Consider the following 13,809-nt stretch of genomic DNA (forward strand, 5'->3'; position numbering starts at 1 on the left):
GGGATGGAATGGAATGGGGGGAGGGGGTTGTAGTTGCAGAGAAGACGGAACCTGAATCAGGGTCTTGAAAAAAGGAGAATTGGGATTAGTCTCAAGAAACCAGTGAGGTGCTCCTTATTCTGGTTTTAACAGTCACCAGCTCAGAGCAGAAAATATGACACTACCACCTACTTGGAATACAGGAATGCCAGCAGCTTATCCAGCAGGTGAAGTTTCCCACTGGCCTCGATCAGGTGACCTCCAATTTCAAAAGGCTCTGGTTCCACACCTGGAAAAGAAAGAACCCACTGCCCGTAAATGTGTCCCCAGTCAGGGCAGACTGAACAGAAAAGCCGATAGCCAAGGCTACAGAGAGGCCAAGCTCCTTCCAACTGATAAAGGGCCCAAGTCTCATATCTCTTTGAGGTGTTTCATAATTATTTTTTACATGATGATCTCAGCACTGCCTAACATCAATCACAGAGCCTGGCACACCCAATATGCCTAAGAAATATTTACCCAAGGAAGAAACCCACTCTTTAGGAAGCTGAGGCACCAGGGATACGCTAAAAACCAAAGAGACCCAAAATTGAAACCTTCAGGCTCTCACTCTAGAAAACAAATCAAGAAATAGGCTTAGATGTATAAATGAGTCATTCTCGAGGTGGGGATAGTAGAATAACCTGGAGGGCTTCCTTCAAAATCTACATGTTCCCAATGCCCCATCTCTTAAAAAAAAAAAAAAAAGCTCTGATATGCACCTAATTAAGATTCTGTGACATTTTAAAACAATTCATACTGCTACTTGGCAAAGACTTCCTTAAGATGACTTGGCAAACCCTCCACACTGATCCTATCAATAACAGAGCCCTCACAGCCACAAAAAGTCTGGAATGGTCCCAAAGGCTACCAATCAGAGTGAATTAAAAAAAAATTTTTTTTGAATGAAAATGAAAACACTACATATCAAAATGTATAGAATGCAACTAAAGTAGCACTTAAGAGGGAAATTTACAGACATCCATAAGATGAAAGGGAAGAAGCAAAGGAGGCTGAGAAGGAGCAGATGTAAGGCAGGTGGAAAAGCGAGAGAAAGTATTGTCCCAGAAGCCAAAAGATAAAGGTGTCTCAAGACGCAATCAATTACGTCAAGGTTTTGAGAGGTTAATTAAAATGTGAACTGACAACTATTGGTTGAGCCACTTGGAGACCACTGGTGAACTAGGAATGGTAGTGATAAAAGGCTCAACAAGTGGGTTCAAGACCAAGGGGCATCCAATCATAAAGAAATGATCAGATAATGATTCACTTTGTTATAGAGCAGAAACTAACACAACACTGTAAAGCAATTATACTCCAATAAAGATGTTAAAAAAAAAAGAAATGATCAGATAAATTCAGATTATGAGACATCCCATAAAACAACCTGCCCTGATTCTTCAAAACTGTCAATTTAATGAAAGACCAAAAAAAAAAAAAAAAAAAAAAAAAGCTGAGGAACACTTCTAGATTACAGGAGAGTAAAGAGAGCCCTCATAGCCACGAAAGGCCTGGAATTGTCCCAAAGGCTACCAATATAAGTGAATTAAATTTTAAAAAATGACAAAAAGGGCTTCCCTGGTGGCGCAGTGGTTGAGAGTCTGCCTGCCGATGCAGGGGACACGGGTTTGTGCCCCGGTCTGGGAAGATCCCACATGCCGTGGAGCGGCTGGGCCTGTGAGCCATGGCCACTGAGCCTGCGCGTCCGGAGCCTGTGCTCCACAACGGGAGAGGCCACAACAGTGAGAGGCCTGCGTACCACAGGAAAAAAAAAAAAAAGACAAATGCAATGCAGGATCTATGACTAGATCCTGAATTTAAAAAAAAAGACAGACATGAGACAGATTTACAGGAGAGAAGCATACACATTATTTCCCATAAGTTTTTACATGACACAGGGAGCTCTCCTAAGGAAATGAAGAAAGACCCAGAAAAGTGGCAAAATTTAAATGCTTTTCTATTGTGCTGAACAAAGAGAGGCAATTGTGAAAAAGGAACCACACTATGTGGGAAAGGCTAAGGAGAATGAGAATTGTGTTTAACAGGCCTATTTGTACAGAATTCTCTCATTCTCCAATTTCTGCCCTTGAGTATAACCATGTCACTCTCCTCCCAGCAAAGGGAGGAGGTCTTCATGGTGGGAGGGGATGGGGGATGGATATGTTATCCTTTCTGCGCCTGCTGTTTTGGGGGTTGGATTGTTTGTTTCGTTTTTGCTGTTGTTTCTTTTTTAAGTGTCCGTAGCTCAAAACAATAAAAAAATGTAAATCAGATAATGTCACTCCCTCTGATTAAAATTCTCCTGTGTTTTCCCATTGTATCTAAAATAAAAATAAAATTACTTTAAAAAAAGAAAAGAAAAATGAAGTCATAAGGGATGTTTAGGAGACAACTGAAGAAATCTGAATATGAACAATACATGAGATAACATCAACATAAAAAATTAACAGGAGAAAATGGGGGAAAATAGACAGTAAATATAGGCAAATCTTTTGAAGAATTTTGCTGTGAAGTTGGCCACAGAAATGACAACAAAAAGTAATGTGAGAAAAAAGGGCACTGCCTCACCATCAAATAAATATGGGTGATCCACACACTTTCGAAGCTGGGACAAGACATTCTGAAGTTTAACTTTCTTTGCCATCTCATTTTCAAACACATCTGAAATTTAAAAAAGAGAGAGAGAGATGGACTACTGGACAACAACAGAAAAAAACCCTGTAAGTTTCCATACATAACCTTACTCATTTCAATAATGTATCTTTCAAACCTATATTAACTTCCCAAATTTCACTGAATCGCATTAAGAATTAATAGCACATCGATATAACGTTTTCTTAACCATCACCTTGTTTCAAGAAGGAAGCCTAACTATAAAACAAAATCAGGGGGTACTTTGTTACTCTTTTGCAGAATTCTAAATTTCACTCTTCAACTGCTATTCTGGAGCCAAGGGACAAAACAGTGCAAATTGAGAGACCTGTCTATTCCTATCTCTCCCTTCCCAGTCCCGATTCCTTCCAGATAGTATTGGGTTGGCCAAAAAGTTCATTCGGGTAACGTCTTACAGAAAAACCCAAACGAACTTTTTGGTCAACCCGATATGATTTATCCGAAACATTTTGCAATGTGTTAAATATGTGTCAGGATAGGAAAATGAAAGGCATGACTGGGACACCTAGAAGAGTTTGCTTAACTAAAGGCAATAAGGAAAACCAGGAGCAGGGGGATGGGGAGGAAATTTCACAAATGCAACAACCAATAAAGTCTGAGTTATATTAAAGATACTCTGCAGCTGACCCGAATATTATTCAGAATACAAAATTCCATCCCATGTGCTTGCTATACAAAGCGAGTGTGATTATAAAATATTTCCTTGCATGCAAATCACATCCTCATTTAGTTTCTAAATGGACAAGTGCCCTCTGATTACCTAGGTCTTTCATCAAAATGGCCTTGTAGTATTTTTTCTGCAGTGCTGACATGCCATGGTATATCACTACTTCTGTCTTCTTGGGAAGCTCTGTGGCTACCTCAGCTTTCACTCGCCTCAGCAGAAATGGCTGCAAGAGTTTGTATAGTTCACTTGCTGTATGAGGGAAAAACACACACACACAAGTAGTGTGGGACAAAAGCAAGACCAAGGCAATGAATTACTGGAGAACATACAACAGCTTCTTTTTGTTTCTCATTTTCATGCCAATTCTGGGTTCTAGGCCAGCACGGTAAAGTTTCATAGTATTTCTTCCTTCATTGGGTTCTTCTTTCCAACTCCTTCTGATTCTTACTAATAATCTCATTTGCATAGAGCTAGTCTGTTTCCAGGATACTTCTGCATTTGATCAGCATAACAGCTCAGAAATGTACGGCAATAGGTAATATTGTCTCTATTTGTATAACTAAGTTAAGCGAAGCTCAGAGGAATTAAACCCCTTATCCAAAGTCACACAGCTGGCTCTAATGTTGCTAGCACTCAAACTTAGTTCTTTGACTTCAACGCCCTTGTTCCTTCCCCAGCTGTCGTGAACTTCGAAAACTAGCCTAAATTGGAATTCCACTGCATGTAGGATTGCCAGATATGGCAAATAAAAATACAAGTGCCCAGTTAAATTTGAATTTGATAAACAAATAATTTTTTTTAATATCAGTATGTCCTGTGTAATATTTGACCGGGCGTCATATATTTTATCTAGCAACCCTAAACATGGGAACAATCAGAGCAGGCTCCCCAGGTAAATTTCAGCCTGTGGTGTGGGGATCTCTGCTGTGAGGAGCCTTTCCAACTCACACTCACCTAGTACATACATACCCACTAGTTGGCATGCCTACCACTTGCTTTGAATAATCATCCTGGGATAATATCACAGAGATAGACAGACAATCCTATGAGGCAGGGGGGCAAAGGTGCAAGAGGAAGAAGACTATGAATGGTGACTGTACCAACAAGGAAGGCTTCCCCCTGTACTTCTACCACCATCCATCCCAGACTTCTGGTTTTGGTGCAGTGTTAAAAGAAACACCAGTGCTGTGGAACGCTGAATGACAGTTTCAGACTATAGCACCTGCATACTTTTCTGCCTCAGGAAGTAGCACGAGAAGTTAACAATGTCCTTATAGAAATTACACGTTGGAAAAAAAAGGTCTGCAAATCAGCAAATATTATTTCTTCTGAAAATGACCCAAATAAGCACGATTATAGAATCATGTTAACAAACGAGTAAGAGAGTCATGAATAGCAGGAGCTGGGAACAGCAGGAGGGCTCTGACATCACCTTATCTTTGTGCAGCTCTGTATCTCCCCGGAAGGTATCCTCTGGTTATCGATTCTCTTTCTTTTCTATCTATAACCCTTATGCACTAGGGAAGTCTCTGGGCCAGACCTCTTGGGCATGATTTGTAAGAATGGAACTTACCTGACTCAGACTCTTTCTCAATATCCTGGTAACGCTGAATGAAATCTTCCACCTGCTCCTTGGAAAAGAGATCAGGCTCCACAAAACTGAGGAGAGAGTAGAGCTCTCGAAGGCTGTTCTGGATGGGAGTTCCGGTCAACAGGAGATTGAAGACGACTGAAAACTCAAATATATAAATAAATAAAGTGAAAAATCCATAACCCTGGAAAGCAAGACTGAGTTACCCATCACAGCCTTTACAAAGAGAGGCATGATTTAATGAAATGACTAAAGGGACATGAAATCAGAAGGCTCAGGTTCAAAATGTATATAACTGTTTGATGTAGCAAATAATACCTCTTCAGTTTCAACTATAAGAAAGGGTAATAATCCTGTGAAGGAGATACCATTATAAGGTAAGTAAAATCACATTTTGAATGCTAAGGTACTGCATGAGTATTGAATATGGGTACTGTTATTCAATCTATGTGGGCATTCAAGCACACAGCATATACCCAAGCAGTTTGAGAAGCCCAAAGCAATAGCAGCAGGACACACCACTACAAGCAAGAAGCAAGACGATCTCTTTTAAAAGAATGTCCTTTTGTAAAACTTTACAGGTGCAGCCAATGCAAGGCATCAAGACTTCTGGACATTTCTGGACCATATAGAGTACAAAATGGAAACAAACTCTTTAAATTTTGAGCAAAAGATGGGAACACCAAGAATAACAGACTAATGAAGTAAAAGTTAGGAAAAACAATAACATCAGATATTAGGTAAAGCAAAGGACAACCTCTGAACTAACATTAACAAGAACTTAGACCACTTGAGTTAAATAATACAGCACAAAAAGAAAGCCATATCCTATGTATATATGTTAAACATCAAAATACATTATGTATGAGTGTATGTATCTATGTAGATACACATATACACTGCACTTTGATATTTACAGTAATATATTTTTATTTTTTAAATAATATATATGCATATTAAGTTTGGGTATACACAGCACTGCCAAGGATGTGGCAGCATATACACCAAATATTAACATACGCAGTGGAGTAGGATTTTTGGTAGCTTTTACTTTTCTTCTTGTGTTTCTATATTTTGATTTGGGAGGGGGTCATAAGAAGATACTGCTTTTGGGAATTCCCCGGCGGTCCAGTGGTTAGGACTCCATGCTTTCACTGCCAAGGGTGCAGGTTCAATCCCTGGTCAGGGAACTACGATCCCACAAGCCACACAGTGCAGTCAAAAATTAAAAAAATAAAATTAAATCAAATTTAAAAAAGGAGACAATGCTTTTGAAATAAGAAAAGGTGATAAATGAAACGATACAACAAATTAAAATTGATTTCAAAATCTTTTTTGGGGGGGCACTCTCGTTTCTTTTTTTTTTTTTTTTTTTTTTTTTTTGCGGTATGCGGGCCTCTCACTTTTGTGGCCTCTCCCGTTGCGGAGCACAGGCTCCGGATGCGCAGGCTTAGCGGCCATGGCTCACGGGCCCAGACACTCCGCGGCATGTGGGATCTTCCCGGACCGGGGCACGAACCTGTGTCCCCTGCATCAGCAGGCGGACTCTCAACCACTGCGCCACCAGGGAAGCCCTCTCGTTTCTTTTTAAATTGTCTAATCAATGTCCATTCATGCCTGCTCTGCTTGTAGGACAGTGTTTTCATAGTAGTTCAACAATAAAGATTTCCAATAACCAAATCACATTTTAAAAATATGTGCTCACCAAGCGAAGAACTAAAGTGACCAAAATAATGAGGTCAACAAAGATAATCAAGGTTGTCAGTCACTAAAATCAACTTACACTGTCACATGAGTTAACATTTTTATTCAAAGCAGTATCCATTTTGGCATCAAAACTTATACTCGGGAATAAAAAAAAAAAGAAGTCCAGAGATGGGGCTTCCTTGGTGGCACAGTGGTTAAGAATCTGCCTGCCAATGCAGGGGACATGGGTTCAAGCCCCGGTCCCAAGGAAGATCCCACATGCCTCAGAGCAACTAAGCCTGTGCGCCACAACTACTGAGCCTGTGCTCTAGAGCCCGCGAGCCACAACTACTGAAGCCCACACGCCTAGAGCCCTTGCTCTGCAACAAGAGAAGCCACTGCAATGAGAAGCCCGTGCAATGCAACAAAGAGTAACCCCCAATTCACAGCAACTAGAGGAAGCCTGCGCGCAGCAACGAAGACCCAACGCAGCCAAATACAAATAAATAAATAAATTTATAAAAAAAAAGAGTCCGGAGGCAATCTGTTTGTGTACAATATTTTGTAAACATTTTTGTATAAAATATTTTGCAAATATTTTCTACATTATTAAATATTCTGCATAATTTTTCATGGCAGCCTTATTTTGTAAGTGTACTGTATGCGTATAGCATAAATTGTATAACCAATTCCTTATATTCACATTTAGGTTGCTTCCAACTTTTACAAACAAGCTCAAAACAACATTAGGAAGGAGGAAAAGGCAGTACCCTTCTCCCCACCAATCAATAAATGTGAGTATTCAGATATAGAGAGCAGACTTGTGGTTGCCAAGAGGAAGGGGGATGGGGGAGGGATAGACTGGGAGTTTGGGATTAGCAGATACAAACTATTACATATAGAATCGATAAACAACAAGTTCCTACTGCATAAAACAGGGAACTCTATTCAATATCCTGTAATAAACCATAACGGAAAAGAAAAAAAATTAAAATTATTAAAGTGAGTGTTTTTTTCTGACCAACTAGTTGTCTGCAATTCAAACCTCACCTAAAAAGGAGTACTTAGATGATGCAGAACAATTTCCTCACTTAGCCCCTGAGCCTTAGTTTCCTTATGAGTAAGAAGAAAAGGCTCTGGAGCCGGCAACAGACTTTAGCTTCCCCCACTCCAAGCTCAGGGTCCTTTTACTACACCCGCTTTTCTTCTCCCATTGTAAATCAGTTAACTGGCATGGTAGTTTATGAAGCAGTCTCTTATAAGGTTAGGCGCCAGGATATGACAACCTCTTGGGAAAGAGATACTGTTATGAGTCCCTAAAAAGAACATAAAGGACACTATAGAGCAGAGGGGCCCCCACTAAGGGACAGCAATCTTTGAGATTGTGCTAATAATAGACAGTGGCCATATCTGCATTAACACTAAAAACTGCAACTTTTAGCCAATAAATATAGAATTAAAATCTAAGACTTTCTCCAAAAGACCTCTAAATTTATTAATTGATCTATTTTAGGATAGGGACCAAAATTCAGTGACGGTCCCAGACATTCACACGTGGGGGTCTCCTGAACGAACAAGCCTTTACTAGGTCAACAAGGAGAAGGGCACTTCATACTCATAAGCTGTTCCACTGGCTCCTCAGAAAAGAGGGCATATCTAGGGCTACAATGACATTTCTCATCTACTTTGCAGGAATGATGCCAGAGATTAAGAGAATGGAATAAGATCAAGGGTGTCATATTCAAAAGTATGACAAAGACAGGAGAGATTGGAGGGACTATTCAACGGTGTGAAATCAGTCTCTTCATGACTCCGTGAACTGTCAAATTTTTTAAACAGGTAAATGGGGGAGGGGTACAATATGTCAGATATTTTGTTACTGCAGACAGAAAAACTACAGTAAGATTATTTTTAAAGAAATTGCCTCTTTGAAGAAGATCAAAAAGACAGCTGAAACATTTCCAAAAATACAATGTATTTTCCTGGGGTAGAGTCTTACTCATTTGATAACCAGATTTTAGTAAACACCTCCTGTGTAAAAGACAAGAGGAAGAAGTTAAGCCATATTAAGTACTACTTCTGTCACCATAAATGTTCACTGAGCCCTGTAGAAATCTCACTGAAAAAAAATATTTCAACTGAATTGGCTCTATACAGGACTAAACAATTTTTTTTTTTTTTTTTTTTTTTTTTTTTTTTTTGCGGTATGCAGGCCTCTCACTGTTGTGGCCTCTCCCGTTGCAGAGCACAGGCTCCGGACGCGCAGGCTCAGCGACCATGGCTCATGGGCCCAGCCGCTCCGCGGCATGTGGGATCCTCCCAGACCGGGGCACGAACCCGCGTCCCCTGCATCGGCAGGCGGACTCTCAACCACTGCGCCACCAGGGAAACCCCCTAAACTAATATTTTTTAAAAGGGAGTTATATAAAAGCTAAGAGTATCCTGGGAGTTTACCTCTGAAAGTGTCTTATGCAGCAAGGAGCTTTGGTTTTTCAACCTGTGAGCTTCATCCACAACAAGAACGCTCCAAGGGAAGCTGTGAGGGAAAAATCCAAGCTTTCAGTTTTATGTAACTCAAACATATATCTCACAACCAAAAGTCTTACTATAAAACCATGACTCTTGCTGGGAAGACTAATAGCAAGTCCATTCTATTAGAAACACACCCAAATTGCCTTCTTATCTGAGAGCTAATCATGTACATAAGACAATCTGGATAAGGTAGTAAAATTAAGGAAATTTATGGGAAAGATCTATGCATTGAAGGCAGAAAGAAAGGAGTCAGAGACATAAAGCAAAAGAAAACGCTTATGACCACCTACTATGTGCCAGACACTCAGCTTGGGGCTTGAGGTATGTTATTTAAACCAAAAATATAAAGTGAGCAAACATTATTGTGCCCATTTTACCAACACAGAGACTAAAGCTCAGAAAGGTAGATGACTTGGTCAAGGTCATAAAGCTAGTATGAGGCAGAACTGAGATTCAGACCCAGAAGAAAAGCCAAGAGACAGTGGTGTCACAGTAGCTAAAAAAGTATGATTTTAAGATGGGGACGTGGTGAACAGGATCAAATATTACAGACAGTAGGATACATCATTGGCTCTGTTAACGTGGCAGTCATTGGTAGCTGTGCCAGAGCACTTCTGCAGCATAATAGTTACGACCACAAACTCACAAGAGGTTGTAGTCATAAAAGCACATCCTCTGCATATACTCCTGGGAAGCTGTTTTTCCCACCAAAAAATTTCAAAATATGGAAATATATGTACGTATGAATATGTTCCAAGCTCCATTATTTAAAACAGCAAAAAATTGAAAATAATAATAATAGGTCCAATAATGGGTGACGAAATACAGCATTTTAAATGATAAATATGATTATGTTATAATATAAAGGCCTATATAACTAAAAAAGGTATTATATATCTTTTTCACAAATGTGAAAACCATGCAAAAGATAATAAAGTGGAAGTTATAAGGTTTTAACTTTTTTTTTCATTTGTAAGCATTCTGTACTGCCATTACATTATTTTTATACTTAAAAAACTAAATATATATACAAGTAAAGCAGAATATTGGGAAGACAGTAGGTATGGAAATAAAAATCCCTCAAATATTAGAGGAAGATATTGAGCAGAGGTTGGCCTTATGAGGAGGAAGCCTTCTTCCTCTGAGGCCACAAAGAAAATCCAAAAAACAGGTAAAAATCCAGCAGAAATTGGGATCATTCCTGCTGGGTAGCAGGACCAGGGGCTGCACTGAAGGATAACAAAGAATAAGAGTGCAACTGATGTTGGACACTGGTCATGAGACAAGGTATGAAAGCAGCTGTAATACAGTGCCTGGTTCCTGTTTGAATTACCATTCAAAATAAATTAGGTATTAATCTATTAAGATTATTATGGTATTATTAAGGTACTAAGAACTAGATATTCAGGTTTTTACACACCGCAAGCATCCAATAAAAAGTGTATTCAATGAAACAGACTTCAGGGAGGTGGATCTGGGCTCAGTGAAAGAAGGAGGTCAAGTCACTCATCAAAGGACACGCCAAGGGATGTTCCCTGGAGAGGATGAGGCAGAGGGAATTCCAGCACTGAACAGAAAGTAGGACAAAGTAACTTCTAGTCCCCTTGATCCAAAGATTTTGTAAGTCTGCTGTCAAAAAATGTTCCGATTTTTCACATTGTTACATGCACAGTCTCAGCTCTCTGTGATAAGCCTCTTTAGGGCAAAGATTACATTACACTCCCTGGCTGTTCTCAGAGTGTGCAGTATAGTAATACAAAGTAAAACCTTGCCAAATACATGAACCTAGTTGCAGGGCAGGAATAAAGAGGCAGACATAGAGAATGGACTTGAGGACATGGGGTGGGAGGGGGAAGCTGGGGTGAAGTGAGAGTAGCACTGACATATGTACACGACCAAATGTAAAATAGATGGCTAGTGGGAAGCAGCTGCATAGCACAGGGAGATCAGCCTGGTGCTTTGCGATGACCTAGAGGGGTGGGATAGAGAGGGTGGGAGGGAGGCTCAAGAGGGAGGGGATACGGGGACATGTGTATGCAAATGGCTGATTCATTTTGGTGTACAACAGAAACTAACACAGTACTGTGAAACAAATACACTCCAATAAAGATTTATTAAAAAAAAAGAATAAATCCGTGTTCTCAGAGTTATACTAAGTAAACATTATAGATGTCTCTTTATTATTTAGGTTCTTAAATTCACCTGGAATGGATTGAAGGCAGATGATCTAATATAGAAAGACTGTACTTCTGCTGAAAATGTGAAACTCCAGTGCACCTAGATACTTTGTAAAACTCTCTTATAAAGAAGCTCCCCAGCACTGAGTGGTGGGTTTGGATGTCTGCTCTGCCATTTACTAGCAATGTGCCCTGGGATGGGTCACCTAATCTCTTACCTTTCTCATCTATAAAACAGATGATAATACCCACCTTAGGGTTTTCATGAAGATTAAATAGGATAATTTATGTAAAGTACCCAATAACATCTATCTCCCAATCTTCTTGTCTTTTGAGACTTCCGATATATTGCCTTGTATTATGGATATCTCTACCCTTCTTACCCCTCTACTGGAGTTTATGTCCTCTTAGCATCACTCTATGGTTTACTTTCCTGGTATTGCTGATAACTCCCAGAACAGTGTCTTTCCAGGGGACAGATCTTCAATAAATATTAAGTTGGATATTAATAATAAAAAAGAAGTGAGAGGGAATGCATACCCTTTTCCTAAGAAAAGTAAGGTAATATGCTTACTTAAATGAAACTTAAGTGAAACAAAACACTAGATGGAAGTCATGAAATCTATGACTGATCCTTTAGTGTTTCAAAATAAGATGAAAATAAAAATCCAACTCAGAAGAACCTGGATAGGAAATCACATTCAAAATATTGATAAAGCACTTTGAAAAGTTTCCAAATATTAAAGACACAAACCCCACCTAACCATGTCATAACTACACATGCTATGGAGAATGAAACTCTGTCAACATAACTTCTTATTCACCTAAAACTAGCTCTTGTTTGATTTACATGGTGACTGTTGTCTTAACCACATACTGCAACACCTCATCCCTATTGCCAGGTAGTACTAAGAGTTACATCTACATTTCCTGTACTTCACGAGCTGAGGAGAGGCCTGAAAGCCAATTCACTGGAAAGAAGTATACTTAAAAATCCCTTTCTAAAAAGCTAATTTTATAGCACTCACTGCTCTTTTAGGATACTTCCAGGAAAAGGCTCAAATAATTCACCTGCTGTGTTGTAGTAAAATCTCCACACTGCAGTCCTGAAAGGTATTTGTGCAAGTTGTGATGTAAAGAATCTAGTATCTATTAACCACCCACCACTATACCTTATCTTATTTAATCCTCACAACAAACATCCAAGGTAAAAATTTCATTATCCCCATTTTACAGATGAAGAAGCTGAGGTTCACAGACGTTAAGTAATGAACCCAAAGATTTACACCTAATGAGTAGGGGGTTAGACTGTAAGAGTCCTGCCACGCCGCACACCAGATAAGACTCATGGATGACACATCAGGAAAAAACACAAAGTGCTAAAATGTGAAGTAAAGACATGACGTCCACGATATATTTAAGACAATTTTTGAAGTAGTGAAATATACTCACGACTTTAGAAATGATGCATCTTTCAAGCAAATCTGAAAAATTAAGGAAGACACATTACAAAGGCTGATATTGATATAACTCTGATATTAATAAGCTAGCTTTTTATTAACTCTCCTAAACTACAGGATTTAGCTAAGTCTTATTCATTCACTACATAAGAAATTCTGAGCATAACTTCTAAGTAGCACCATCTTACAGACAAACAAAGGGAGGCATGAATGAGTGGAAGGTCTTGCTTACAGTGACCTGGACAGTCTTAGCTTGAAGAACAAGGACTTAAACAGGGACTGGAACTCAGTGTCTGGAACTAAGTGTCCCCCTTTCCCACCCTCCAGTAACAAGAGATGATGCCTCAGCCCTAAAAACCCTTTCCCCTGCCTGCCTGCCTCCTTCTACTCATTGGCCAGGAGGCAGCTCAAGTAGTACCTACCTGGGAAGCCTTCCCCCTTGATCCACCAGGACAGAGAGGGAGAGATAGCTAACTAACTTGGAGCACAATGGTCTTTCGCTTCCTTTGCTCACATCCTCTCTGTAAGAATCTAATAAAAGTAGACCCTCTTCTCAGAACAATATGAACCCTCAAAAAAAAATTAAATATAATTCCAGTAGATTCTACAACTTCTAAGGTCCCAGGTTAAGAGTTCTGGCTGTAGAAAAACAGATACCTCATAGGTAGTTAGCAGCACATGAAAACGTGACTCCTGCCTTAGGTCTTGCTGTAGGTGGGCTCTCTCCTCCTTGTCACCTGAATATGTTACACAGGAAAGACCTGGAGCAAATCTGAATCCAAGAAAAGAGGTAGATGAACACAAACACAGAGCCATGGAAAAGGGGTGCACGTCTGGAAAATTACTTTTCATGGAAGGATTGCAGATGTGCAGACCCCAGGATGCCCTGCAGTCAGAATGAGTCCTGGGACCCTGAAATCTTACCTACAGTAATGGGTAAACCTAAGGGTAAGTCCCTGTGTGAAGAGGGAGACGTGTCAGATAAACATCTAAAAGGGTCTTGTG

General features: G+C 39.7%; 1 protein-coding gene across 3 annotated transcripts in view; it reads right to left on the reverse strand.

The window, feature by feature from the left end:
* The window catches only part of CHD1L (chromodomain helicase DNA binding protein 1 like), a 61,196-nt gene that overhangs the window by 27,361 nt on the left and 20,026 nt on the right, over window positions 1-13,809 (reverse strand). For 2 of the 3 annotated variants that reach the window (XM_081224706.1, XM_081224705.1), the window contains exons 4-10: window positions 13,462-13,576; window positions 12,797-12,828; window positions 9,090-9,171; window positions 4,932-5,094; window positions 3,452-3,607; window positions 2,587-2,679; window positions 172-268 (exon numbers count right to left, since the gene is read on the reverse strand). In XM_081224706.1, the coding sequence (XP_081080832.1) occupies window positions 172-268; window positions 2,587-2,679; window positions 3,452-3,607; window positions 4,932-5,094; window positions 9,090-9,171; window positions 12,797-12,828; window positions 13,462-13,576 (738 nt within the window). The remainder of the gene's footprint in view (window positions 1-171; window positions 269-2,586; window positions 2,680-3,451; window positions 3,608-4,931; window positions 5,095-9,089; window positions 9,172-12,796; window positions 12,829-13,461; window positions 13,577-13,809) is intronic. The other variant, XM_081224707.1, reaches the window with a different exon arrangement.

The sequence above is a fragment of the Mesoplodon bidens genome (genome assembly GCF_964165515.1).
Source record: "Mesoplodon bidens genome assembly, chromosome: 2".
NCBI lineage: Eukaryota > Metazoa > Chordata > Mammalia > Artiodactyla > Ziphiidae > Mesoplodon > Mesoplodon bidens.